The sequence below is a fragment of the Pristiophorus japonicus genome, chromosome 8, assembly GCF_044704955.1.
Source record: "Pristiophorus japonicus isolate sPriJap1 chromosome 8, sPriJap1.hap1, whole genome shotgun sequence".
NCBI classification, from domain to species: Eukaryota; Metazoa; Chordata; class Chondrichthyes; family Pristiophoridae; genus Pristiophorus; species Pristiophorus japonicus.
The window spans coordinates 62,559,438-62,586,648 of record NC_091984.1 but is presented as its reverse complement, the minus strand read 5'-3'; the positions used below and the strand labels follow the sequence as shown (position 1 = coordinate 62,586,648).

Here is a 27,211-nt window from a genome sequence, read left to right as displayed (position 1 = left end):
GTCAAAAGGTTGTGGGTTCAAGTCCCACTCTAGAGACTTGAGCACAAAAATCTAGAATGACACTCCAGTGCAATACTGGAGGAATGCAGCACTGTCGGAGATGCTCTCTTCCAAATGAGACGTTAAACTGAGGCTCCCTCTGCCCCCTCAGGTGGACGTAAAAGATCCCATTACACTACTTTGGAGAAGAGTGGGGGAATTATCCCTGGTGTCCTAGCTAATATTTATTCCTCAATCAACATCATTAAAACAGATTATCTGGTCATTATTACATTGTTGCTTGTGTAAGCTTGCTGTGCACAAATTCGTTGTTGCATTTCCTACATTACAACAGTGACTACACTTCAAAAGTACTTCATTGGCTGTAAAACGCTTTAGTATGTCCTGAGGTTGTGTTCATTTTGTTTTTAAATTCAGCTCATGTACACTAATGCACAATTGGAATGTTCCAGCTGACCAGACTAGCAACAGTGTTGGATCTGATTGAGACGGTCCTCATACTTGAACTGTTGAGCATCTGGCTGAGAGACTGGTGTTCCATTAATAGAGGTTGCAGACCCCTTCCCTATCTATCTTGCTCTTTAAAAAGAAGGCTTTTAAACCTCCCAGTTATTTGCTCAGGATAGCTGTGTAAAACATTGGCCCAGAAATCCCTCTTGAGGTCTTCCCGCAGGCAATTGCCTCCTCGCCGGAGAATTTTTACGAATTTACCTGGTGGTCTAGGAGGCGCCCTGGATTCCGGTGGGGAGGCCTTCTCTTCCCGCACTGCAAAGCGCGCTCCCGTCCGGAGGGTTCCCAAGCAGCAGGTGCAGTCACGTGTGACTGCTCAGCCAATCAGGTAAGTATTTCACAGGTTCCCATTAATAGCACTGAGGCTTGCGTATCTACGAGTTCTCAGTGCTATTAATGGAAACAAAACCAAACACACACTAATTTAAAAAAAAATTTAAAACAGACCACACGTATTTAAAAGTAATTGAAATAGTTATGTCTTATAAAAATAAAATATTTTCCCAATTTTTAAAAAGGTTTTTTAAAATTATGGTCAAAAATAAACTTGCCATAGTGGAGAGGGTTTTTAACAATAAAATATGTGTTTATTATTTAATTTTAACGTGTTTATGTATGTTTTAAAACACTTGCGCCTGTAAAAGTAGGCTATGCGCCTGCTTTTATTAGGCGCAAGATTTTTGAGGACATTTGCTGGGCAAGATACGCGTAAATCCAGCAATCTTGCCCAAGCAAATGTCCTCGCTCCCAAGATGTCTGCGATCTGTCCAGCTCCAGCTTGACAGATCGGAAAAGCCGGGTTTCAGCGCATGCGTATTGCGCACTGAAAACCGGCTTTTCCGATGCCTTCCCAGGTCCGTAAAATTTCAGGCCTGGGATGTCAGAATTTCTACCCCATTATCTAGATCTGTGGACTACATACTCTCCTTTCTGTTTTACAGAAATTGCTGCATATTGTAGAGCAGAAGACAACCCTGTCATTGGTGGATACCACTTTAAAGTTTACGCTTAGCGCACTTTGGAACCTCACCGATGAATCTCCGACCACCTGCAAGCACTTTATAGAAAATACGGGCTTAGAATTATTTATGAAAGTACTGGAGGTAATTTTTTAAAATTAGGTAATGGTGTTCTCAACCTTTTTGTTTCATCTTTCCTGTTTCTCCACACATTATGCAATTCCTTGATTTGAAAAGTTGAGCAGGTGACCTATTCTACCCTATCCATATCACCTTTTCCCCAACCCTCCTCCATCATGTTTCCCAGGCCTGATCTTGGACCAGCGACTTGGAGATTTTTGTGTCTCTCTCCAGGGTATGTGTAAGAGTGATGGAGTGGCTTGTCCACTTATTTTCCAGCCTTTGCTGAAATACCTGGCCTCTACTTGATGCATCCATCACCATCTGATGGCACAGAGATTGGAAACACATAATATGGGAAATTGTAGGTCCAAATACGTATCCCTTTATTGCAGATCAGTGATGCCAGTAATTTCAAACAACCTCTTAGTGAAACCAATGAGGAAAGAGATTGGTGTAGTTTGTTATTTCAAAAGCTATATTCGTTTGTTTTATCTTTTATCTAATGCAGAATTCCTATGCATAAGCTAGTTCAAGCACCAACACACTATGCCCCTGGTTTCCATATTTACGAAAGGATATACTTGCTTTGGAGGCAGTTCAGAGAAGGTTCACTAGGTTGACTCCGGGGATGAGGGGGTTAACTTATGAGGAAAGGTGGAGTAGATTGGGCCTCTACTCATTGGAATTCAGAAGAATGAGAGGAGATCTTTTCAAAATGTATAAGATTATGAGGGGGCTAGACAAGGTGGATGCAGAGAGGATGTTTCCACTGATGGGGGAGACTAGAGAACTAGAGGGTATGATCTTGGACTAAGGGGCCGCCTATTTAAAACAGAGATGAGAATTTTATTTCTTCTCTGGGTTGTAAATCTCGAATTCGCTGCTTCAGAGAGCTGTGGAAGCTGGGACATTGAATAAATTTAAGACAGAAATAAACAGTTTCTTAAATGATAAAGGGTTATGGGACGCGGGCAGGAAAGTGGAGCTGAGTCCATGATCAGATCAGCCATGATCTTATTGAATGGTGGAGCAAGCTCAAGGGCCTTATGGCCTACTCCTGTTCCTATTTCTTATGTTCTTAAAGACTTAAATTTTTATTGCAGTCTTCATTTTATAGATAGAAGTTACAAACATTACTGGATTTTCTGCACAATAAAATCTCTTCCAGCTGCAGTCATGAAAGAGTGGGCAAACACATGGCAGATGCAGTATGACGTGAATAAATGTGAAGTTATTCACTTTGGTAGGAAAAACATACAGTCAAAGTATTATTTAAATGGTGATGGCTTGGGAAGTGTTGATGTACAGAGAGACCTGGGTGTCCTTGTACACCAGTCATTGAAAGCAAACATGCAGGTGCAGCAAGCAGTTAGGAAGGCAAATGGTATGTTGGTCTTCATTGCAAGAGGATTTGAGTACAGGAGCAAGGATGTCTTCCTACAGTTATACAGGGATTTGGTGAGACTGCACCTGGAGTATTGTGTGTAATTTTGGTCTCCTTACCTAAGAAAGGATATACTTGCCATAGAGGGAGTGCAGCGAAGTTTCACCAGACTGATTCCTGGGATGGCAGGACTGTGGTATAAGGAGAGACTGGATTGACTGGGCCTGTATTCACTGGAGTTTAGAAGAATGAGAGGGGATCTCATTGAAACGTATACAATTATGACTGGGTTGGATCGACTGGATGCGGGGAGGATGTTTCCCTTGGTTGGGTAGTCTAGAACAAGGGGTCACAGTCTCAGGGTACGGGGTAGGAAATTTAGGACTGAAATGAGGAGACATTTTTTTACTTGGAGGATGGTGAACCTGTGGAATTCTCTGCCACAGAAGGCTGTGGAGGCCAAGTCACTGAATATGTTTAAGAAGGAGATGGATAGATTTCTAGACACAAAAGGCATCAAGGGGTATGGGTAAAAAGTAAGAATATGGTGTTGAGATAGAGGAGTTAGATGTGGCCCTTACGGCTAAAGGGATCAAGGGGTATGGAGAGAAAGCAGGAATGGGGTACTAAAGTTTCAAAAATGATCAGCCATGATCATATTGAATGGTGGTGCAGGCTCGAAGGGCCGAATGGCCTACTCCTGCACCTATTTTCTATGTTTCTATGATCATAATGAATGGCGGTGCAGACTCGAAGGGCCGAATGGCCTGCTATTGTTATTTTCTATGTTTCTATGATACGATGTAATCATAGTACAGTGTGTTAATATAGTAGGGTTTATGTTCACTATAGTCTCATGGCATAGTGGATTGGTGTAATAATGAACTGTGAGTAAAGGTTTCTGCACGCAGTTCTAATGTGCCCAGTTCCCTATTTCAGTCAAGTTACTCGGGAGCAGCAGTGAGTGCAGGCAAGATGTTTCTGCTTGAAAAGCTAGGCTGCTGTTGCTCAGAGTGCCATTGTTACAGAATTGGGAGCAAGTGTCTGCCCACCTTGGCTGTGGAATTGTTACAGATAGAAAAAAAAGGGGACTACATGGCTGGTTTTTTTCCTGCAGCTTCATGCACATTGCATTGCTGATCTGTTTAAGCTGCACTGAGGGAGAGGCAGAACAAAGCTGAGGCATTTCCATTGAATGAGAATACATCTCGATGCTTCACATACTTTTAAAGTGCAGTGACTGTTATGTTGGTAAATGTGCATTGCAAGTTCAATCTACTTTTGAGTGTGTTGGTTGAGGGCAGAATTTTGGCTAAGACACTTGGCGAACCTGCTGGTCTTTGAATAACACTATGGAATCCTTAACATCTACCAAAATCAGTTTCATGCATTATCTGAAAAACTGCACATTTTATGGTTGGGGGTATCTTCAACACTTGTTTTCTCATGTAAATGGTTTAATGACTGTTTCCATGACTCCTACAAACTCCAATTTGCGCCTTTATTATTTGCTGCGCTGAGTTAGAATAGTCCTGATCTGACCACCCCAGTCGTAGAAGAGTACTTACTGGAGAATATGTAGGATGGCTGCTATGTTTCCTGTCTGTTCAAAAGTCAGAACATATCACACTGTTGTACAGCCTAAACCACTGATTATATTTATAATTAAAGATGACTCGGAGTAAAACAAATACTAAATAGCACAATACATGCAGAAAAGAACAAGAAACAGTTCACGTATGGAACTGCTTTTTTCAGAATGCTGCTATCAGCTTTTCTTAGTTTCTTGGAATAGAATAGTTTCTTTGGATGCATCTGATGAGCCTTTCTTTGTTCCTTGGTAAACAGAATGCAGCCTCGGAATGTATCTTTTGCAGTGAGATTTTAAATGTGGAATAAGTGAGCACCCAAATATCAATTACCAGAACTAAAAACTAGCAGCCAGACCTGGGACACTTATCCTTCTGATCTCCTTTGAAGTAAAGTTATTTGAGGAAATTGAGCAAAGTATGAACAGTCTTGTGACACTTGTATTTCTTTTCCTGCATTTCAACCAGATTATTAGCACGTGATCACAATTGGAAATTACATATTGGTCTAATGAACCTGCACATATTAACATTTCAATCATGCTCTACCCTAACAAAGGTAATTTGTGATCCATAACTTTGTCTGGTTGTTGCAGATAGTGTGTCTCTGGTCTCCTATTCTATACCTAACAAAAGAACAGCCACCATTTTAAACTCTAGTTAAAATCATTACATGTTTAAAAACAGACCAAAGCCATTCGGCCCATCTTGCTCTCCGAAAGAGCTATTCACTTAGACCTAAACACATACCCTTTCCCTCTACCCAATTAAATTTTCTGCTTCAAATATTTATCCACTTCCCTTCTGCTTTCACCACTGTTTCTGGTAGGACATTCTATAACCAAACAACCCTCTGCATAAAAATAGATAGATATTTCCATTTGGTACTGTTTTTAAATGATACCCTCAAACTACCAACTAACTGACCAGTGGAAATAGATTTCTCAATTTATGTTATCAAACCCTCAATTTTTTTGAGAAATAAGAGCAGTAATCGGCCATTTGGCCCCTCCAGCCTGCTCCACCATTTAGTAAGATCATGGCTGATCTGATCTTGGGCTCAGCTCCACTTCCCTGCCCGCTCCCCGTAACCCTTCACTCACATATCGTTCAAAAATCTGTCTATCTCCACCTTAAATACCCAGCTTCCACAGCTCTCTGAGGCAGAGAGTTCCATAGATTTCCGACCCTCTGAGCAAAGAAATTCCTCCTCATTTCAGTTCTAAATGGGCGACCCCTTATTCTTAAACTATGCCCCGTAGTTCTAGATTCCCCCACGAATAGAAACATCCTCTCTGTCTCTACCTTGTCGAGCCCCCTCAGTATCTTATGTTTCAATAAGATCACCTCTCATTCTTCTAAACTCCAATGAGTATAGGTCCAACTTACTCAACCTTCGTAAGTCAACCTCTTCATCTCAGGAATCAACCGAGTGAACCTTTGAACTGCCTCCAATGCAAATATATTCCTCCTTAAATAAGGAGACCAAAACTCTACGCAGTACTCTAGGTGTGGTCTCACCAATACCCTGTACAGTTGTAGCAGGATTTCCCTGCTTTTATACTTAATCCTCCTTGCAATAAAGGCCAACATTCCATTTGCCTTCCTGATTAATTGCTGTACCTGCATGCTAACTTTTTGTGTTTCATGCACAAGGACTCTCGGGTCCTGCTGTACTGCAGCATTTTGTAATCTCTCTCCATTTAAATAATTTGCTTTTTTATTTTTCCTGCCAAAGTGGATAACCTCACACTTTCCCACATTATACTCCATCTGCTAAATGTTTGCCCACCCACATAGCCTGTCTATATCCCTTTGCAGATTATTTATGTCCTCCTCACAACTTGCTTTCCCACCCATCTTTGTATCATCAGCAAACTTGGCTACATTACACTCGGTCCCTTCATCCAAGTTATTAATATAGATTGTAAATAGTTGAGCCCCAGCACCGAACCCTGTGGCACCCCAGTAGTTACTGTTTGCCAACCGGAAAATGACTCTTATCCTGACTCACTGTTTTCTGTTAGTTAATCAATCCTCTATCCATGCTAATATGTTACCCCCAACCTAGTGAGCACTTATCTTGTGCAGTAACCTTTTATGTGGCACCTTATCGAGTGTCTTCTGGAAATCCAAATACACCACATCCACTGGTTTCCCCCTTATCCTCTCTGCTCGTTACATCCTCCAAGAACTCCAGCAAATTTGTCAACATGATTTCCCTTTCATAAAACCATGCTGACTGTTAGTGTGAATGTTTTCTCAGAAGAATCACTCAACACTCAGAGTCGGTTCCAACGCTGTCGCGGCCTTTATTAACGCTAGCGGGGAGGAAATCACAAGACTGAGTCCAGGCTTCTCTCCACAGAACAAAGGGTTACATGCACTTTTATATGTTTCACAACAGTTACAAACAGTTTACTACAGTTACACAGCCCATCACGGCTGGACACAAGCCAATCACAACGATTATAGATTACATATAGGTTCTTTTAACCCAATAGAATTCCCCTGGTGCCTCAGGAACCATATGTTCGGTTATTGTCAGCTCGGGCTGATTGATGACTTTGTTACAGGAGATAGGTTCTCTCCCTATTTCTTTCTTCTTGGGGAATTAATTGGTTTATGACCTTGTTTACAGGAGATGGGTTCTCTCCTCATTATTCTTATCCTGCATCCAAGGCATTCCTATAGTGGGCCTCACAGGGTTATTGCTCGGTCATTGAACATTCAACAATTCACAGCTTGACTACCTGATTTCCCATCATGCCTGGGCAGCCATTTTATGTGTGGCCACTTTAAACTTATATGCGTTTAGATATATCTAGCAGGTGCCTAATGCCTAGTGTTCTGGTATATTCTAAAGGTGCCTACCTCCTACAACACTGACTTTGCTTGACTGCATTATGATTCCTTAATAATGAATTCCAGCATTTTCCAAACGACAGATGTTAGGCTAACTGGTCTATAATTTCCTGCTTTCTGTCTCTTTCCTTTTTTTTTTAAATAGGGGTGTTACATTTGCAGTTTTCCAATCTGCTGGGACATCTCCAGACTCGTGGGAATTTTGGTAGATTGCAACCAATGCATCCACTATCTCTGCAGCCACTTCTTTTAAGACCTTAGGATGCAGGTCATCAAGTCCAGGAGACTTGTCCACCATTAATTCCATTATTTTACAGAGTACTTTTTCTTTAGTGATGGTGATTGTTTTAAGTCCCTCCACCCCTCCACGCTTTAGCTCCTTGATTATCTATTATTGGGATGTTTTTAGTGTCTTCTGCTGTGAAGACCGATACAAAATATTTGTTCAAAGTCTCTGCCATTTCCCTGTTTCTCATCCTCCAAGGGACCAATGTTTACTTTAGCTACCCTCTTCCTTTTTATATACCTGTAGAAGCTCTTGCTGTCTGTTTTTATATTTATATCATCTCCGGTATTATCTTAGTGAATCCCTTCTGCACCTTTCCATGGGTTTTCTTAAAGTAAGATGCCTAAATATTCTGCTGGAGGTCTAACCCATGGTTTGTACTAGTTATCTGAACTATATAAAAACCAAAGATAAAATTCCTATATTTAAAACAACACTCTTGATTATTGTACAAGAGTATCAGGCTAGATTAGGTGCTCAAGTCTTGGTGTTGGGCTTGAAACCATACCCTTCTGAGTCAGGAGAGTGCTGGTAACTGAACCAAGCTGATACTATTGACATTATTGTTACAAATGCAATTAAGACAAGAATGAAGTAAAATTCTGGTGTGACACACATTAATTAGGAACTGCTTTGTAAAGTTGCTACTAATGAAAAACTACTGTATCTTTTGGTGTAGAAGCCTCATCTTGGTATAGAAACATAGAAAATAGGTGCAGGAGTAGGCCATTCGGCCCTTCGAGCCTGCACCGCCATTCAATGAGTTCATGGCTGAACATGCAACTTCAGTACCCCATTCCTGCTTTCTCACCATACCCCTTGATCCCCCTAGTAGTAAGGCCTTCATCTAACTCATTTTTGAATATATTTAGTGAATTGGCCTCAACAACTTTCTGTGGTAGAGAATTCCACAGGTTCACCACTCTCTGGGTGAAGAAGTTTCTCCTCATCTCGGTCCTAAATGGCTTACCCCTTATCCTTAGATTGTGACCCATGGTTCTGGACTTCCCCAACATTGGGAACATTCTTCCTGCATCTAACTTGTCTAAACCCATCAGAATTTTAAACGTTTCTATGAGGTCCCCTCTCATTCTTCTGAACTCCAGTGAATACAAGCCCAGTTGATCCAGTCTTTCTTGATAGGTCAGTCCCGCCATCCCGGGAATCAGTCTGGTGAACCTTCGCTGCACTCCCTCAATAGCAAGAATGTCCTTCCTCAGGTTAGGAGACCAGAACTGTACACAATACTCCAGGTGTGGCCTCACCAAGGCCCTGTACAACTGTAGCAACACCTCCCTGTCCCTGTACTCAAATCCCCTCGCTATGAAGGCCAACATGCCATTTGCTTTCTTAACCGCCTGCTGTACCTGCATGCCAACCTTCAATGACTGATGTACCATGACACCCAGGTCTCGTTGCACCTCCCCTTTTCCTAATCTGTCACCATTCAGATAATAGTCTGTGTCTCTGTTTTTACCACCAAAGTGGATAACCTCACATTTATTCACATTATACTTCATCTGCCATGCATTTGCCCACTCACCTAACCTATCCAAGTCGCTCTGCAGCCTCATAGCATCCTCCTCGCAGCTCACACTGCCACCCAACTTAGTGTCATCCGCAAATTTGGAGATACTACATTTAATCCCCTCGTCTAAATCATTAATGTACAGTGTAAATAGCTGGGGCCCCAGCACAGAACCTTGCGGTACCCCACTAGTCACTGCCTGCCATTCTGAAAAGTCCCCATTTACTCCTACTCTTTGCTTCCTGTCTGACAACCAGTTCTCAATCCATGTCAGCACACTACCACCAATCCCATGTGCTTTAACTTTGCACATTAATCTCTTGTGTGGGACCTTGTCGAAAGCCTTCTGAAAGTCCAAATATACCACATCAACTGGTTCTCCCTTGTCCACTCTACTGGAAACATCCTCAAAAAATTCCAGAAGATTTGTCGAGCATGATTTCCCTTTCACAAATCCATGCTGACTTGGACCTATCATGTCACCTCTTTCCAAATGCGCTGCTATGACATCCTTAATAATTGATTCCATAATTTTACCCACTACCGATGTCAGGCTGACTGGTCTATAATTCCCTGTTTTCTCTCTCCCTCCTTTTTTTAAAAAGTGGGGTTACATTGGCTACCCTCCACTCCATAGGAACTGATCCAGAGTCAATGGAATGTTGGAAAATGACTGTCAATGCATCCGCTATTTCCAAGGCCACCTCCTTAAGTACTCTGGGATGCAGTCCATCAGGCCCTGGGGATTTATCGGCCTTCAATCCCATCAATTTCCCCAACACAATTTCCTGACTAATAAGGATTTCCCTCAGTTCCTCCTCCTTACTAGACCCCCTGACCCCTTTTATATCCGGAAGGTTGTTTGTGTCCTCAGTGAATACCGAACCAAAGTACTTGTTCAATTGGTCCGCCATTTCTTTGTTCCCCGTTATGACTTCCCCTGATTCTGACTGCAGGGGACCTATGTTTGTCTTTACTAACCTTTTTCTCTTTACATATCTATAGAAACTTTTGCAATCCGTCTTAATGTTCCCTGCAAGCTTCTTCTCGTACTCCATTTTCGCTGCCCTAATCAAACCCTTTGTTCTCCTCTGCTGAATTCTAAATTTCTCCCAGTCCCCGGGTTTGCTGCTATTTCTGGCCAATTTGTATGCCACTTCCTTGGCTTTAATACTATCCCTGATTTCCCTTGATAGCCACGGTTGAGCCACCTTCCCTTTTTTATTTTTACGCCAGACAGGAATGTACAATTGTTGTAGTTCATCCATGCGGTCTCGAAATGTCTGCCATTGCCCATCCACAGTCAACCCCTTAAGTATCATTCGCCAATTTATCCTAGCCAATTCACGCCTCATACCTTCAAAGTTACCCTTCTTTAAGTTCTGGACCATGGTCTCTGAATTAACTGTTTCATTCTCCATCCTAATGCAGAATTCCACCATATTATGGTCACTCTTCCCCAAGGGGCCTCGCACAACGAGATTGCTCATTAATCCTCCCAGTCTAAGATGGCCTCCCCCCTAGTTGGTTCCTCGACATATTGGTCTAGAAAACCATCCCTTATGCACTCCAGGAAATCCTCCTCCACCGTATTGTTTCCAGTTTGGTTAGCCCAATCTATGTGCATATTAAAGTCGCCCATTATAACTGCTGTACCTTTATTGCACGCATCCCTAATTTCCTGTTTGATGCCCTCCCCAACATCACTACTACTGTTTGGAGGTCTGTACACAACTCCCACAAACGTTTTTTGCCCTTTGGCGTTCTGCAGCTCTACCCATATAGATTCCACATCATCCAAGCTAATGTCCTTCCTAACTATTGCATTAATCTCCTCCTTAACCAGCAATGCTACCCCACCTCTTTTTCCGTTTATTCTATCCTTCCTGAATGTTGAATAACCCTGGATGTTGAGTTCCCAGCCCTGATCATCCTGGAGTCACGTCTCTGTGATCCCAATCACATCATATTTGTTAACATCTATTTGCACAGTTAATTCATCCACCTTATTACAGATACTCCTTGCATTAAGACACAAAGCCTTCAGGCTTGTTTTTTTAACACCCTTTGTCCTTTTAGAATTTTGCTGTACAGTGGCCCTTTTTGTTCTTTGCCTTGGGTTTCTCTGCCCTCCACTTTTCCTCATCTCCTTTCTGTCTTTTGCTTTTGTCTCCTTTTTGTTCCCATCCCCCTGCCATATTAGTTTAACTCCTTCTATGCTTCTATGCGCTATGAATATACAGAAGCTACTGCATAACAGTGATAGAATTTCTACAAATGTGACACAAAATTGTTGTTAAATTTTATAATTGTACAAAATAATATAGTAAGTGCTCAAAATAATGAGGTTTTGAAAATAATGAGATTTTGGTTAGATAAATGGGGAAAATCAGTGAATTGATAGCTGAGGGGTCAAATATTTAAGATCATTGCCAAATGAACAAAGGGTTAGCAGAATTTTAAAACTTTTTTTCGAGAATTGTTGGGATGCGGGCTGTCCTACAGCAGTAGAAGCAGGGTCTACTACAATTTTTAAAAGAGAAGTGAACAGATTTTTGACGGGTATGGGGCGATGACGGCAATGGGACTGTCAGTAGCTCTATCAGACAGCCGGCGCAGATGAGATGGATGGAATTGCCTCGTTTTGTGCTGTAAAATTCTATAATTCTATGAAATGTAATTACTTCATTTTATTCAATATTATAAGCCAGTTTATATACTTAGTGCATGTTGATGACTCTTACTCTTGTATTTCCAGTCCTTTCCAGGTGAGCCATCCATCCAGCAGAAGGTTCTAGGTTTGTTGGTGAGTAACGTTGTGTGTTATGAAGATAATAACCTTCCAGGTCAAACGGATGTTTAGAAAAAGAATTGGTAGAGTGGCATTCTGTGGCACTGTATGGTGTACTGCCCCCCACACAGCTAGTTCTTGTTTGCAACCATGGTTATTGAGAGGCACTGAATGAAAACCAAGTGCTTACCCATTACGAGAGCTTTTCATTGAAATTTTGATTTAAAACATTCAAAAAGCTGATTTTTTTTTCCCCCTATTTTTGCTAAATAAAATTATTGATGGTTATAAAATGAATTATATTTTTGATTTTTTTGTATTCAATTCCCAAGTCTGATTTAAAGGAAGTAATGTAAATTATGTATGTTTTTCAGTTTTGCCTGCGCTTATTGGTCAGTGTTCGTGTGATATATTCACGTGAGGATTAGTGATTGGGACATAATTGCTGCAAGCTTATCAACAAAAGATCTGAAGCTGCACCTCAAAATACTGTGCCATAGAGTGACAAAGCATGGGTTTACACCAAGATGTTCCACATATTTTCTATAGATCTTTGCCATAATTATAGTAAAGTGCCATGTAGAGGCCAGTATTTACCTAGAAGGATGTAGAAAGTATTGAAACAAAAGTAATTCTTGTATTCTGAAAAAGGCAATTGTTGGAGAGTGGGAAGATGGTTTCAACACCCATGTGCCCCCTCCCTGCTGTCAGCTTGGAATGACATTTTGTGAAGCGAGAAGCAGTCTTGTCCTCAGCAAAAAGAAAAAAAAAATGATCTGTTTTAAGATGCTGAGTTTCTAATAGTCATTCAAATAACATTTTATTTATTTTAGAACAACATAGCAGAAGTGAAAGAACTCCATCCTCAATTGATGAAGAAGAACTTTATTGAACATATCAGGTAACAATTATTTAGCCTCCTTCACTTTCGGACCATTCAGTTTTAAAACTCTTGTTTCTAAGTGAATAACTATGGTAGATTTCTCTTGACGCCCAAGCAGGTGACTGTTTGCAGGAAGTGAGGGACCCCCAATAGCAAGTAGTGTTCCTCCCAAGAAATGTTCAAAATAAATAGTTCTGTAATAATACTGTTCTGTAAGGTTTTTTAATGGTTGAGTGTGCAGTGTTCTGGAGGGTTTGATTACGTTGCCTATTCAGACTGGGGTGTGTGATCACTTTCATCATATTGGATTGACTAGAAATGAATAGTGTACATACCTCCATTAAAATTTTGAGTGTTTGCTTTTTATCCCCTAATGAAATTAGACAATAGATTGACAATAACTGTGTAAGCTTGAAGGGTGATTAGACATTTCTTTTTTAAAAAGTATTTTCTGATTTAGAAAATACAGTTAATAAAATAAGGGATGATACAATTATATTTTAACAGTTTCTGTATTTGTTGCAACAAATATCTTAATTTGTGGGAATTGAAATTTGGTGTATAAATTTGAAAGCTTCAGGTCGTGAATCTTTGGAATTCTCTACCCCAGAGAGCTGTGGAGGCTGGGTCTTTGAATATATTTAAGATGGAGATAGACAGATTTTTGAATGATAAGGGAGTCAAAGGTTATGGGGGCAGGCAGGGAAGTGGAGTTGAGGCCAGGATCAGATCAGCCATGATCTTATTGAATGGCGGAGCAGGCTCGAGGGGCCCAAATGGCCTACTCCTGCTCCTGTTTCTTATGTTATGTTTTTTTGGGTGGGTGGGGAGGTTAGAGATTAAAGCCTTTTGGTTGTGTGTTGTAGCAATAATTGAAGTTAGTTTAGGTTCACCAACTGACCACAAAATACACTGGCTGTAATGTCCAATCTTACTAGATGTAGAAACTTGGAGGAGATTTTTAGTAGAATTTGCCATATTGAATTCAAAATGCCAGAATCTATCTTTCACCTTTCTTGGTGACTATAAAATCAGTGTGTTTGTTTTGTTTCTTCTAGTCTAATAAACAAATGGGGATGGGGGGAGTAATGTTTGATACTTAAAGTCAATAATCTTGAATTTTAAAAAGTGAGCGTTCCACTATTGTAATGTACATTAGCTTGATATACTGTAATATCTGATGCGCAAATCGCTCCTTCATGCACCATTTTATGTGTCTCTCAGGTAGTTTTTTTTTAAAAAGGGGTTGCTTGCACAGTCGATGTTATGATGGCTTATATACAAGGAATATGGGTCAAAAGTGAGGTGACACATTCAAATGTGAGGGGTTCTGAATTATTCCAGCTTGATTTGTGGTCTCTACTTTACTTTTCTAATCTCTGGGCCAGCAATTAGAGTCTGAGCCAATAATTGGAGTGCTGCACAATTGTACTTGTAACAGGCTATAGGAAGATGGAAAAATAGCCAATAGATCCTGCTACTCCTGATTGCTGTTCAATTTTGTGTATGTATATTTTTTGAGGAGATTGGGCCTATAATGTCTGGAGTTTAGAAGAATGAGAGGTGATCTTATTGAAACATGTAAGATTCTGAGGGGGATTGATTGGGTAGATGCTGAGATTTGTTTCCCTTGATTGGAGACTAGGGGGCATAGTCTCAGGATAAGGGGTCAGCCATTTAAGACTGAGATGAGTAATTTCTTCACTCGGAGGGTTGTGAATCTTTGGAATTCTTCCTACCAAAATGTAATACCTCACATTTATCTGTATTGAACTTAATTTTCCAATTATATGCCCATTCTTCAAGTTTATTAATGTCCTCTTGAAATTTGTTGCCATCCTCCTCAGTATTGACTACCCCCCCCCCCCCCCCCCCCCAATTTGGTGTCCTCTGCAAATTTAGAAATTGTACTTTTGATTCCAAAGTCTAAATCGTTAATATGAATTATGGTCCCAGCACTGATCCTTGTGGAACACTACTACCCACCTTCTGCCACTGTGAATAGCTACCTTTTACCCCCACTCTCTGCTTTTTGCCTTAAAGCCAGCTAGCTATCCATTCTGCTACTTGTCCCCTGACTCTGCATTCTCTGACCTTGTTCATCAGTCTATTGAGGTACCTTATCGAAGGCCTTTTGAAAATATAGATAAATTACATTTACTGCATCACCATTGTCTATGCTCTGTTACCTTTTCAAAAAATTACATGAGGTTGGTCAAGCAAGACTTTCCCTTTTCAAATACATGCTGACTATTTATAGAAACATAGAAAATAGGTGCAGGAACAGGCCATTCGGCCCTTCGAGCCTGCACCACCATTCAATATGATCATGGCTGATCATACAACTTCAGTACCCCACTCCTGCCTTCTCTCCATATCCCCCTGATCCTTTTAGCCGTAAGGGCCACATCTAACTCTCTTTTGAATATATCCAATGAACTGTTCTCAACTTATTTTTGTTTCTAGAGAATTCCATAGGTTCACAATTCTCAGTGAAAAGGTTTCTCCTCATCTTAGTCCTATTTGGCTTACCCCTTATCCTTAGACTGTGACCCCTGGTTCTGGACTTCTTCAACATGGGAACATTCTTCATGCATCTAACCTATCCAATCCCATCAGAATTTTATATGCTTCTATGAGATCCCCTCTCATTCTTCTTAATTCCAGTGAATATAAGCCTAGTCGATCCAGTCTTTCTTCATGTCAGTCCTGCCATCCCGGAAATCAGTCTGGTGAACCTTCGCTGTACTCCCTCAATAGCAAGAATGTCCTTCCTCAGATTAGGAGACCAAAACTGCACACAATACTCAAGGTGTGGTCTCACCAAGGCTCTGTACAACTGCAGCAAGACCTCCCTGCTCCTATACTCACATCCTCTTGCTATGAAGGCCAACATGCCATTTGCCTTCTTATCTGCCTGCTGTACTTGCATGCCTACTTTCAATGACTGATGTACCATGACACCCAGGTTCAGGGTAAAAGGCACCTTCCCTTTTACTAATCTGTCACCATTCAGATAATAATCTGCCTTCCTGTTTTTGCCACCAAAGTGGATAACCTCACATTTATCCACATTATACTGCATCTGCCATGCATTTGCCCACTCACCTAACCTGTCCAAGTCACCCTGCAGCCTCTTAGCATCCTCCTCACAGCTGACACTGCCACCCAGCTTAGTGTCATCTACAAACTTGGAGATATTACATTCAATTCCTTCGTCTAAATCGTTAATATATATTGTAAATAGCTGGGATCCCAGCACTGAATCTTGCGGTACCCCACTAGTCACTGCCTGCCATTCTGAAAAGGATCCGTTTATTTCCACTCTTTGCTTCCTGTCTGCCAACCAGTTCTCTATCCACGTCAATACATTACCCCTAATCCCATGTGTCTTCATTTTGCACACTAATCTCGTGTGTGGGACCTTGTCAAAAGCCTTTTGAAAGTCCAAATACACCACATCCACTGGTTCTCCCTTATCCACTCTACTAGTTACATCCTCAAAAAATTCTATCAGATTTGTCGAGCATGATTTCCCTTTCATAAATCCCTGACCGATCCTGTCACTGCTTTCCAAATGCGTTGCTATTACATCTTTAATAATTGATTTCAGCATTTTCCCCACTACTTTAAAAAGTGGGGTTACATTAGCTACACTCCAATCCATAGGAACTGATCCAGTGTCCATGGAATGTTGGAAAATGACTACCAATGCATCCACTATTTCTAGGGCCACTTCCTTAAGTACTCTGGGATGCAGACTATCAGGCTCTGGGGATTTATCAGCCTTCAATCCCATCAATTTCCCTAACACCATTTCCTGACTAATAAGGATTTCCCTCAGTTCCTCCTCCTCGCTAGACCCTCGGTCCCCTCGTATTTTCAGGAGGTTATTTGTGTCTTCCTTAGTGAAGACAGAACTGAAGTATTTGTTCAATTGGTCTGACATTTCCTTGTTCCCTATTATGAATTCACCTGATTCTGACTGCAAGGGACCTACATTAATCTTCACTAATCTTTTTCTCTTCACATATCTATAGAAGCTTTTGCAGTCAGTTTTTATATTCCCTGCCAGTTTACTCTCATACTCTATATTTTCCCCCTCCTAATTAAAGCCTTAGCCCTCCTCTGAATTCTAAATTTCTCCCAGTCCTCAGGTTTGCTGCTTTTTCTGGCCAATTTATATGCCTCTTCCTTGGATTTAACACTATCCTTAATTTCCCTTGTTAGTCACAGTTGAGCCACCTTCCTCGTTTTATTTTTACGCCAGACTGGGATGTACAATTGTTGTAGTTCATCCATGTGATCTTTAAATGTCTGCCACTGCCTAGCCACCGTCAACCCTTTAAGTATCATTCGCCAATCTATTCTAGCCAATTCATGTCTCATACCACGAAGTTACCTTTACGTTCAGGAGCCTAAGAGTCTCTGAATTAACTGTTCACTCTCCATCTTAATGAAGAATTCTACCATATTATGGTCATGCTTCCCCAAGAGGCCTCGCATGATAAGATTGCTAATTAATCCTCTCTCATTACACAAAATCCAATATCGTTATAATATTTTTGGTTTCTAGATGTTCTTTTTACTCCTTTTAATAGGGATTCCATTATTTTTCCAACCACCAATGTTAAGCTGACTGGTCTATAATTCCCTGGACATGTTCTGTCCCCCTTCTTAAATGTAGGTATTACGTTAGCTATCTGCCAATCCTCTGGCACTACACCTTTTGCTAACAAATTATTAAATATGTGTAGTAAAGCCTCTGCTATCTCTTCCCTAGATTCTTTTAAAATACGTGGATGCAATCTATTTGGACCAGGGGTTTTATCCTCTTGAGTTTGATTAGTTTATTTAATATATCCTCCATTTTAATTTTAAATGCACTTATCTCATTACTAATCTCATCATCCAATGTCATGTCCACCTGTTCTATCTCCCTGGTAAATACTGAAGCAAAATAATTATTTAATAATTCTGCCATCTCTACCTGTGGTATTATCCTGTCTATCCCTTAATGGCCATATTCCCCTCACAACCTTCCGTTTTTATTGATGTGCCTGTTAAATATTTTACTATTTTGTTTTATGTTCCTTGATAATTTAATGTTCTAGTTCCTTTTTGCCTTCCTAATTGTTTTTTTGATTTCTCTTCTAATTTCTTCGTATTCTCTCATCACGCACTCCCTTGCTGTCTTATGTACTTAATGTATGCCTCTTTTTCCTTACCCTCAATTGTTCCCTTATGGCTTTATTCAGCCATGGAGTCGCATTAGGGTTTAGTTTGTTCTTTCCTTTAAGTGGAATATATTGTTCCTGCACTCTGTTGAACACCATTTTAAATGTTTCCCATTGCTGTTCAATATTGTTGCCCATTTTATTTTCCCAAGTTCTATTCTCTGCTCCATAAAATCAGCAATCTATTACCGTGGTTTTCATCATACTTATGTCCTTATCAATTTTCATCCTAATGTGTATTGTATTATGGGTGAGAAAGTGAAGAGCTACTGGTCCCTGTGCAATCATATCTCAGCGAGAGTTTATGCCTTTACAATTGTTATTTGTGGGATGTATTTTGAGAGCATTTGGTTGAAAGTTGAAACTGGTTATTTTAACCGTGTATAATTCAATGTTAAAATGAAATTTGGAATATTTTGTATGATTTATTTTAATCCCTTACCTTCAAAGAGACATTGATGCATTTGGAAGGGTTGAGAAAGGGTATCAACAATATGAATTTATATAGTGCCTAAAATAAAAAGAACTTCCCCAAGTGCTTCACAGGACAATGGTACAAGGACAAGGGACATCCAGCTATGAAGAGAGGTTAGGAGGGGTGACTGAATGCTTGGTTGAAGTGATAGGTTTTGAGGAGGTTTTCAAAGGAGAGGGAGAGCAGTTTAGTGAAGGAATTCCAGAGAGTAGGAGCCAGGCAGCTGCAGGCATTGCTATCAGGGAAGGGACAAAGGGGGAGGGGAGGTGTACCGAAGACTCAAGTCCCAGGGATGCAATGTTTGGGGGAGGGAGGGCTGCATTGTGGGAATATAGAGCTGGAAAAGGTTGCAGACATTGGGTCGGGTAAAGTAATGCAGGGATTTAAAGAAAAGGAGGATTGCACATTTAATGTGTTGTGGGATGGGAAGCCAGTGTAGGTCATTGAGATCCTAGTTTATCTGGGTCTTAGAAGTTTCATATTGTGGAAGAGGCTATCTGAAATAAACTTTTTCTGCTTGGAGGAAAGTTTGAGGGGGGGCATGTGATCCAAGTGCTATTCAGTAGATTCTTGGAAAAAATGTTGTTCCCGTAATACACCTTGTGTTTCTCTTTTAGTGTCTTACTGCACAACAAGGAAGTGGAGGTCAGTTACTTTGCTGCAGGAATAATTGCTCACTTGATATCCCGTGGGCTACATATCTGGACACTGGATCTTGACCTCCGCGCTTCTCTTCTGGAGCAGCTGGTATGTTTGTACACATGGTCCATTGTATTTTGTAAAACATATTTGCATGAGGATTTCCAATGTGGAACTTTCTTTACAACAAATTAGATCTTTTCTTCTGTTGTATTGGAGTTTATGCTAATAACAGAGGGAAGACTTCCATTGTTTACTATTTATAGTGAAATCATAACTCCTCTTTATTTACTGGTCTACAATTTCGCACCGTTACCTCTGGACTCTCCCAAAGATCTATTGTTGGCTCTGTCCTATTTCTCATCTACCTGCTGCCCCTCAGTGACATCATCTAAAAACACATCATCAGGTTCCACAAGTATGCTGATGACACCCAACTCTAGCACACCACTACCTCTCTCGACCTCTCTTCTGTCTCTGATTTGTCACGCTGCTTGTCTGACATTCAGTAATGGATGGGTAAAAATGTCCTCCAACTAAATATTGGGAAGACCATAGCTGTTGTCTCTGGTCCCCTACCCAGTTTCCTAGCTACCGACTCCATCCCTCTCCTTAGCCACTATCTGAGGCTGAGCCAGTTCGTTTGCAACCTTGGTGTCCTGTTTGACCCTGAGCTGAGCTTACGACCATATATTCGCTCTATCACCAAGACTGCCTCTTTCCACCTCCGTAACATCTCCCAAATCTGCCCCTGCTTCAGCTCATCTGCTGCTGCATCCATGCCTGTTACCTTTTAAATGATTATTCCAATGCTCTCCTGGCTGGCCTCCCATCTTCCCCTCTCTATAAACTTGAGCTCATCCAAAACTCTGCTGCCTGTGTCCTAACTCTCCAAGGCCCATTTCACCCATCACCCAAGTGATTGTCAACTAAAAGTGCATTTCATTGGGTGGAGGGAATAGTAATGATTGAGGTCTTGAAAGTCGATTAAATGTGGTAGGCCAATTGCTGCATTTGACACTAGATTTAACCCCTCTCCATCTTTTTTTAATGTTAATTTTACTGTTTCCTTTCCAATTTGGAACAGCTTTAATGTGGGAATTTCCTTTCATGTTATCGTTACACTGCACTGGCAGCATTTGAATTGCAATAAAAGCTATGGTATTACTGTACTGCATATTCTCATCACTGGAGTCAGGGAGTAGCAGAACTCCAAACATGTCTGTCCAAATGCATAAATAAAAAGCTGTTCACTTGCATCCAACTCCAATCATTGTACACCGAGGCTGGAGCTGTTGAACAGTCTTTTCAATCAGTAGCAATTCAAAGATTTTCTTGTGCTGATCTTTTTAAAATGAAAATCAGAGAAAAAACCTGGCTTGAACTGCTGCTAATGTGATACGAAAATGACGTGCCCATCATTTAATCACTTAACGAGGTGCTCATCATCATCATAGGCAGTCCCTCGGAATTGAGGAGGACTTGCTTCCACTCCCGAAGTGAGTTCTTTGATGGCTGAACTGTCCGATACGAGAGCCACAGACCCTGTTACAGGTGGGACGGACATTCGTCGAGGGAAGGGGTCGGTGGGGCTGCTTTGCCGCGCGCTCCGTCCGCTGCCTGCGCTTGGCCTCTTCATGCTCTTTGCGTTACGACTTGAAGAGCTCAACGCCCTCCCGGATGGACTTTCTCCACCTCGGGCGGTCTGCGGCCAGGGTCTCCCAGGTGTCAGTGGTGATGTCGCACTTTACCAGCGAGGCTTTGAGGGTGTCCTTATAACGTTTCCGCTGTCCCCCTTTGGCCCGTTTACCATGAAGGAGCTCCGCATAAAGCATTTGCTTAAGGAGTCTCGTATCTGGCATGCGTATTATGTGGCCTGTCCAGCGAAGCTGATCGAGTGTGGTCAGTGCTTCAATACTGGGGATGTTAGCCTGGTCGAGGACACTGATGTTGGTGCGCCTGTCCTCCCAGGGGATTTGCAGGATCTTGCCGAGACATCGTTGGTGATATATCTCCAGCGACTTGAGGTGCCTTGTATATATCGTCTATGCCTCAGATCCATACAGGAGGCTGGGTATTACTACAGCCCTGTAGACCATGAGTTTGGTGATTGATTTGATATAAATCAGTACAGACCCACGCTGGCAGCTTAAATCGTATATCTAGTTGAAGCATGAGGGACATTACAATTCAGTGCAGAAATATTTTGATTTTCTATAAATCTATAAATCGTTTTTATCTTGTAAAGTGGTGCATACACATGTTGAATGCTAAAGGTGATTATAGTTTCTAAGTTATGGATATTTCTTCCAAAACACACTGATCTTTTCAATAAAGCTGAATAATTCTGACCTCTTGAACACACGCACATTACAACTGAAGTGATTATTCTGCATTCACACACTATACATAACAGACCCACAGCAATGTGGTTGACTCTTAACTGCCCTCTGAAATGGCCCCTTGGTTGTATTCAAAAAGGTGGCTCACCAACGCCTTCTCAAGGGCAATTAGGGATGGGCAATAAATGCTGGCCTTGCCAGCGACATTCTCATCCCGTGAATGAATTTATAAAAATATATATATATATATATATATATATATATATTTTATACAACTAATATCCAAAGCACAACTGTTTTGCTTTATTTATCTAAAGGCAGTTAGCTAACTTTCTTTTTTCTTTACAGCAATCTGTCATTCTAAATTGGCCGACCCCAGATTGTGAGATGGTAGCTTACAGGTACATATGTTTTTGATACTGTACTTAGTGACAGTTTTGATATCTTCCACCACACCCCCCTCCCCCAAGCAAGTTACACAACTGGGGGTCGAGGATAAAATAATACAATTTATTCATGAGCCATGTAAACAGTTCTGTGTATTTTTCTTTTAAAGGCAATGATTTCAAAATGTATCTATCAAAATGTCTTGTATACATTAAAGCTATTTGTAGAGCTTGTATGTCAGCCTTGGCTCAGTGGTAATGCTCTTGCCTCGAGTCAGAAGGTTGTGGGTTCAAGTCTCGCTCTAGAAACTTGAGCATATAATCTAAGCTGACACTTCAATGCAGCACTCAGTACTGTATTGGTCAACGGTACCGTTTTTCAGAAGTGCTGCAGCACAGAGAGACCTGGGGGTCCTTGTGCATGAAACACAAAAAGTTAGTATGCGGGTACAGCAAATAATCAGGAAGGCAAATGGAATGTTAACCTTTATTGCAAGGGAGATAGAATATAAAAGCATAGAAGTCCTGCTACAACTGTAGAGGGTATTGGTGAGGCCACACCTAGAGTATTGCGTACAGTTTTGGTCTCCGTATTTAAGGAAGAATATACTTGCATTGGAGGCTGTCCAGAGAAGGTTCACGCGGTTGATTCCGGAGATTGAGGGGGTTGACTTATGAAGATAAGTTGAGTAGGTTGGGCCTATACTCATTGGAGTTCAAAAGAATGAAAGGTGATCTTATCGAAACATGCAAGATAATGAGGGGGCTCGACAAGGTGCTTGCAGAGAGGATATTTCCACTCATAGGGGAAACAAAAACTAGGGGATATAGTCTCAGAATAAGGGGCCACCCATTTAAAACTGAGCTGAGGAGAAATTTCTTCTATGAGGGTTGTAAATCTATGGAATTCTCTGCCCCAGAGAGCTGTGGAGACTGGGTCATCGAATATATTTAAGATGGAGATAAACAGATTCTTGAGTGATAATGGAGTAAAGGGTTATGGAGAAGGGGGGAGGGAAGTGGACCTGAGTCCATGATCAGATCAACCATAATCTTATTAAATGGCGGAACAGGCTCGAGGGGCCAAATGGTCTCCTCCTGCTATTTCTTATGTTCTTAGACTGTAATGTGCTTTGGGACATGCTATGATTGTGAAAGGCACAATATAAATGGAAGTTCTTTTTATTATCGCTGACCTTGCTGCAGCAGTTCTAGGAATTGGTAATTATGAGTAAATTGGATTCAAAAATGGAAAGTGTATGTGTGAGCAAAGATATAAAGGTTAAATAAGCATAATGTTTTAGGGAGGGAAGAAAGAATGGAAAGGAACAGTTTATGAAAGTGCCCTGATCCAATAGTTTGAGTTTTGGAGCTACCTATATCATTCAAATTTCATTTGCCTCAGTTTTGTGAATGTAATACAATTTTCAGCTAAAAGGTTGCACATTTTCTTTTTGCTTTCTGCTAACATAGAGTAAATATTTATTTCCAGATCGTTTAGTCCATTTTTTCCATTGTTGGAATGTTGTGATACTCCCGGAGTGCAGATTTGGGCTGTCTGGGCAATGCAGCATGTCTGTAGCAAAAATGGTAGGTGGTCATTGGAGGCAAAGCGAAGCAACGCTTTTTACATGTTTATTGTGCTTGAGCAGAATTCATTAAGGTTGTGTGTTTTCCTATAAAAGTTCATGATTTTTCTCATGAAGTGGACCATTTTTATTGTTTCTCTTGTATTTTTCAAAAATAATTTACATTATAATGGAGTCTAGTTAGAGTAACAGTTTTTAATTAATTTTTTTAATAAGTTATTAATTAATGAGATGCTGCTGCATTTCTCTCTGGCCACAGTTCATAACAAAATTAGAACCAAGAATACATAGTTATGGAATGAACTTATTTGTTGGCGTTCAGTTTTCACTGCTTTGTTGTCTAACGTAAAACATCGGGAGTAATTTTAACCTAACTCGCCCGGTGGGAAACTGAATCGAATCGACCAATGATGAGTAATATCAGGCGGAATGCAAAACGGATGGCCGATCCAATCCCATCAGTTTTGTACCAGGCGGGTTTGTTTAAAATTGCCCCATTTTATTAGCCAACAGAATTATTGCAGACAGGGCAGTCTTTGCTTTGGAGTCTATTAATTATCATCATATCATGTTGTATTCTGGCAGAGGCTACTTTTAATTTACTATACTTCAGATTCAAGATTGATATCCAACTTTTCTTTTTTTTTGTCTATTCTACAGCGCCCAGGTACTGTAAGATGTTGATTGAAGAGGGTGGAATGCAGCAACTGTATAACATTAAGAACCATCCTCAGATTTCACCAGAAGTTCTGCGGATTGTTATTAGCATCGTTGAAAGTTTGGAGAAGTATATTCTGCGCCATGGGAAGGTCTCCTCTTGCCACAAAAAGCTACAAAATAAGCACGGTGTGATCTAAACAGTAAATAGACTCTTCTGGACAGATTGCATTAGTAAGTTTTTTCTTAAGGGTTTGGTAACTCTTTAAAACCTCTACAATAATTAATATTAACGTGACTTGTTATCCCACTCCCACTGGGATGGGAAAGGAGATTAGCAGTCCTGGTACTACAGTAGCTTAGAATAGCTAAGTGGAAGAAGAAAGACAGTTTCTTAACCGATAAGGAAATAAGGGGTTATGGGGAGCGGGCAGGGAAGTGGACCTGAGTCCATGATCGGATCAGCCATGATCATGTTAAATGGCGGAGCAGGCTCGAGGGGCCGTATGGCCTACTCTTGCTCCTATTTCTTATATAAATGTGAAGCCCTTCTGACTGTGTCCTGTGTATGAAACTAAAAAATGCTCTTTCTGAAGCGTTTAAAATATCGTTAATGTATACGTTAAAAAATGTATTGCCTTGATAAGTAATATACAATTTTACAGCACAGAAGGCGGTCATTCAATCCACTGTGTTTGTGCTGGCTTTTTGTTGCAGCAATCCAAAACAATCCCACTTCTCTTCAGTCTTCCCATAACCTTATCTTTTCCTCTGATTCAATTTTTAGCCAATTTTCTCTTAAAAGATACGATGGTCCATGCCTCAATCACTCTTTGTGGCAAATTAATCATGCTCCAATTTCTGAGTAAAGATTTATTTTTCTATTCTCACTCTCTTTAGCGATGTTTAAACAATGACTCCTTGTCATTGATTCAAAATCTTGCATAAATTTGAAATCTTCTTAAATCTCCTCTTGGCTTCTCTGCTTCAATGGTAATAGACCCATTGTCATATATATATCTTCCTAACCATGACCGGAATTTTTACGTGCCGATGAGCTGGCAGAGCGGGGGAGCCCTGGATCACGTGGAGAACCCGGATGTTTAAGCGGCACGTTTTGCAGTGGCTTTTTAACAAAGTCACTGGATTTGCATCTGACTTCCAGGTTTCCTGACCAATTAATGGGACCGGGCGTGATGACGTCATGCATGGTTCCAATTCAGCTCCGGTATGTCAAGGAACAATGCAAAGATGACAGTTGAAGGTTGCTGGAGGTTGCAGAGATGTTGGTGGGAGAGATTGGTTTGGTTGGGGAAAAATATGGTCTCTGCATACGAAAGCTGCCCCTAGATTTAGTGATACCTCCTTGGAACACCTGTTGTAAGGACTTGGAGCCCACAGGGAGGTGCTTTTCCCTGATGACAGGAGGAAGAAGCCAGCCTCTCAACAAAAAGGCATGGCTGGAGATTGTGGCAGAAGTGAGCAGCAAGAGTGTGGTGGCAAGGTCCTGGATACAAGAGATTTAATGACCTCATGAGGTCAGGAAAGGTGAGTACAATGCCATACTCACCTATATCCTGATGTGTATGTCATCCCGACCCTCTCACTCTACCTTCCCAAGCCTATTGCTGCACATCAAACTAACCTACGAAACACCAGTGCAAGTACACACACATCGGTGGGACCATTAAGTCAGAAAGTTGTGTTGTCACCTGGTGTCTCTCCGATCACATGTGAGCAAGAGCAAGAGATGGTGCAGACAGGGACAACAGTGGAGAGTCCTTGTCGGAGGGCGCAGGATGCTCCAAGCTCTGCTCAGCTGGATGCAGGTGCTGAACCTCAGGCTGGTCAGGATTATTCTGGAAGAGTAACAAAAAATGCATGAGGTGCTCTCAGTATTTCCAGCCACGATGGGTTTGCTTGAAGGGAGAATGGAGAAGTCCATTGAAGCATGATTGGCATGATGTTGCAGGCTATGATGGCTTCGTCTATGGAAAAGGTGGCCGCCTGCATGGAGGATCAAACGTGGAATTCAAACAAGTCCCAACAGCTTGCACACTCTGCCACCTAACGAGGATGGATTAAAAACCTAGACCTGGTCGTCATCATCCCACTGATGTGCAGCAAAGTGCTCTCCAGCTCATTGCTAGTAGGGAAGTGTGGGTGGGCCATGAGAGGGATGATGGTGAAAGAGGACATAGAAGTGGGGTCTCTGCACAAAGTGCTTTCACTTTTACCCATTGCCCGCCCCCCAAGTCCGAGCCTCCCATGCTGCCTCGTCTTGATGGCCGAGTCTGCCCCTGCACAGGTGCAGGAGGAGTAATCTTTGACTGAGCCCTCGCAGGCTCCAAAACCCAGAGGACGTCGAAAAAATGCACCTCAGCATTCAGCAGGGAAGTGAGCAGCTTGCCTCAATCTCTGCTTAATCCACAAGGGTTGCACAACATAGAAGTGATAGGAAGAGGAAGAGGAAATTATTCTAGATGCACATGTGTGTTAGGCAGTGTTGCACTGTTGAGATTATGTTGCTATTTGGAGGCACATACAATGATGTCTTTGCATTACTTTCCTGTCTTTCCCATTTTTGCCTGCTGCCTGGCAAGTGGCTCTGTCACTTGTAATGAATGGCAAGACTTGGGTGTCTGTGAAAGGAATGGTTTGCTCATTGTAGGACTGCTTTGTGATGTGGGGCGGGCGGCGGAGAAAGTGAAAGAGAGAAAGTGCATTCAGCACCTTGGTGTCAGCTGAGTGCACTGGTGCAACCTAACTAAATTGTGCCATTATTAGGCTGTTGCGGGCAGCAATGTGCACCATTGCTGGTGCCTTGTCCACATCCAGTTCCTGCTCCAAAGAGGCTCTGCACCTTGCTCCTCCAGCAGCTCCAATCCTTGCTGCTGCACAATGTTGTACAGAATGCAGCATACCATTATCATTCTGGAGACCCTGATTGGTGCGTATTGAAGGGCTC

General features: G+C 41.4%; 1 protein-coding gene across 2 annotated transcripts in view; it reads left to right on the top strand.

Annotated features, from left to right (window-relative positions):
• Window positions 1-27,211, top strand: part of zyg11 (zyg-11 family member, cell cycle regulator) — a 93,551-nt gene that overhangs the window by 55,639 nt on the left and 10,701 nt on the right. For both annotated transcript variants that reach the window (XM_070886855.1, XM_070886854.1), the window contains exons 9-15: window positions 1,452-1,613; window positions 12,003-12,050; window positions 12,869-12,936; window positions 19,248-19,377; window positions 21,960-22,012; window positions 23,490-23,587; window positions 24,247-24,477. In XM_070886855.1, coding sequence (XP_070742956.1) covers window positions 1,452-1,613; window positions 12,003-12,050; window positions 12,869-12,936; window positions 19,248-19,377; window positions 21,960-22,012; window positions 23,490-23,587; window positions 24,247-24,443 — 756 coding nt within the window. In that variant the 3' untranslated portion in view covers window positions 24,444-24,477. The remainder of the gene's footprint in view (window positions 1-1,451; window positions 1,614-12,002; window positions 12,051-12,868; window positions 12,937-19,247; window positions 19,378-21,959; window positions 22,013-23,489; window positions 23,588-24,246; window positions 24,478-27,211) is intronic.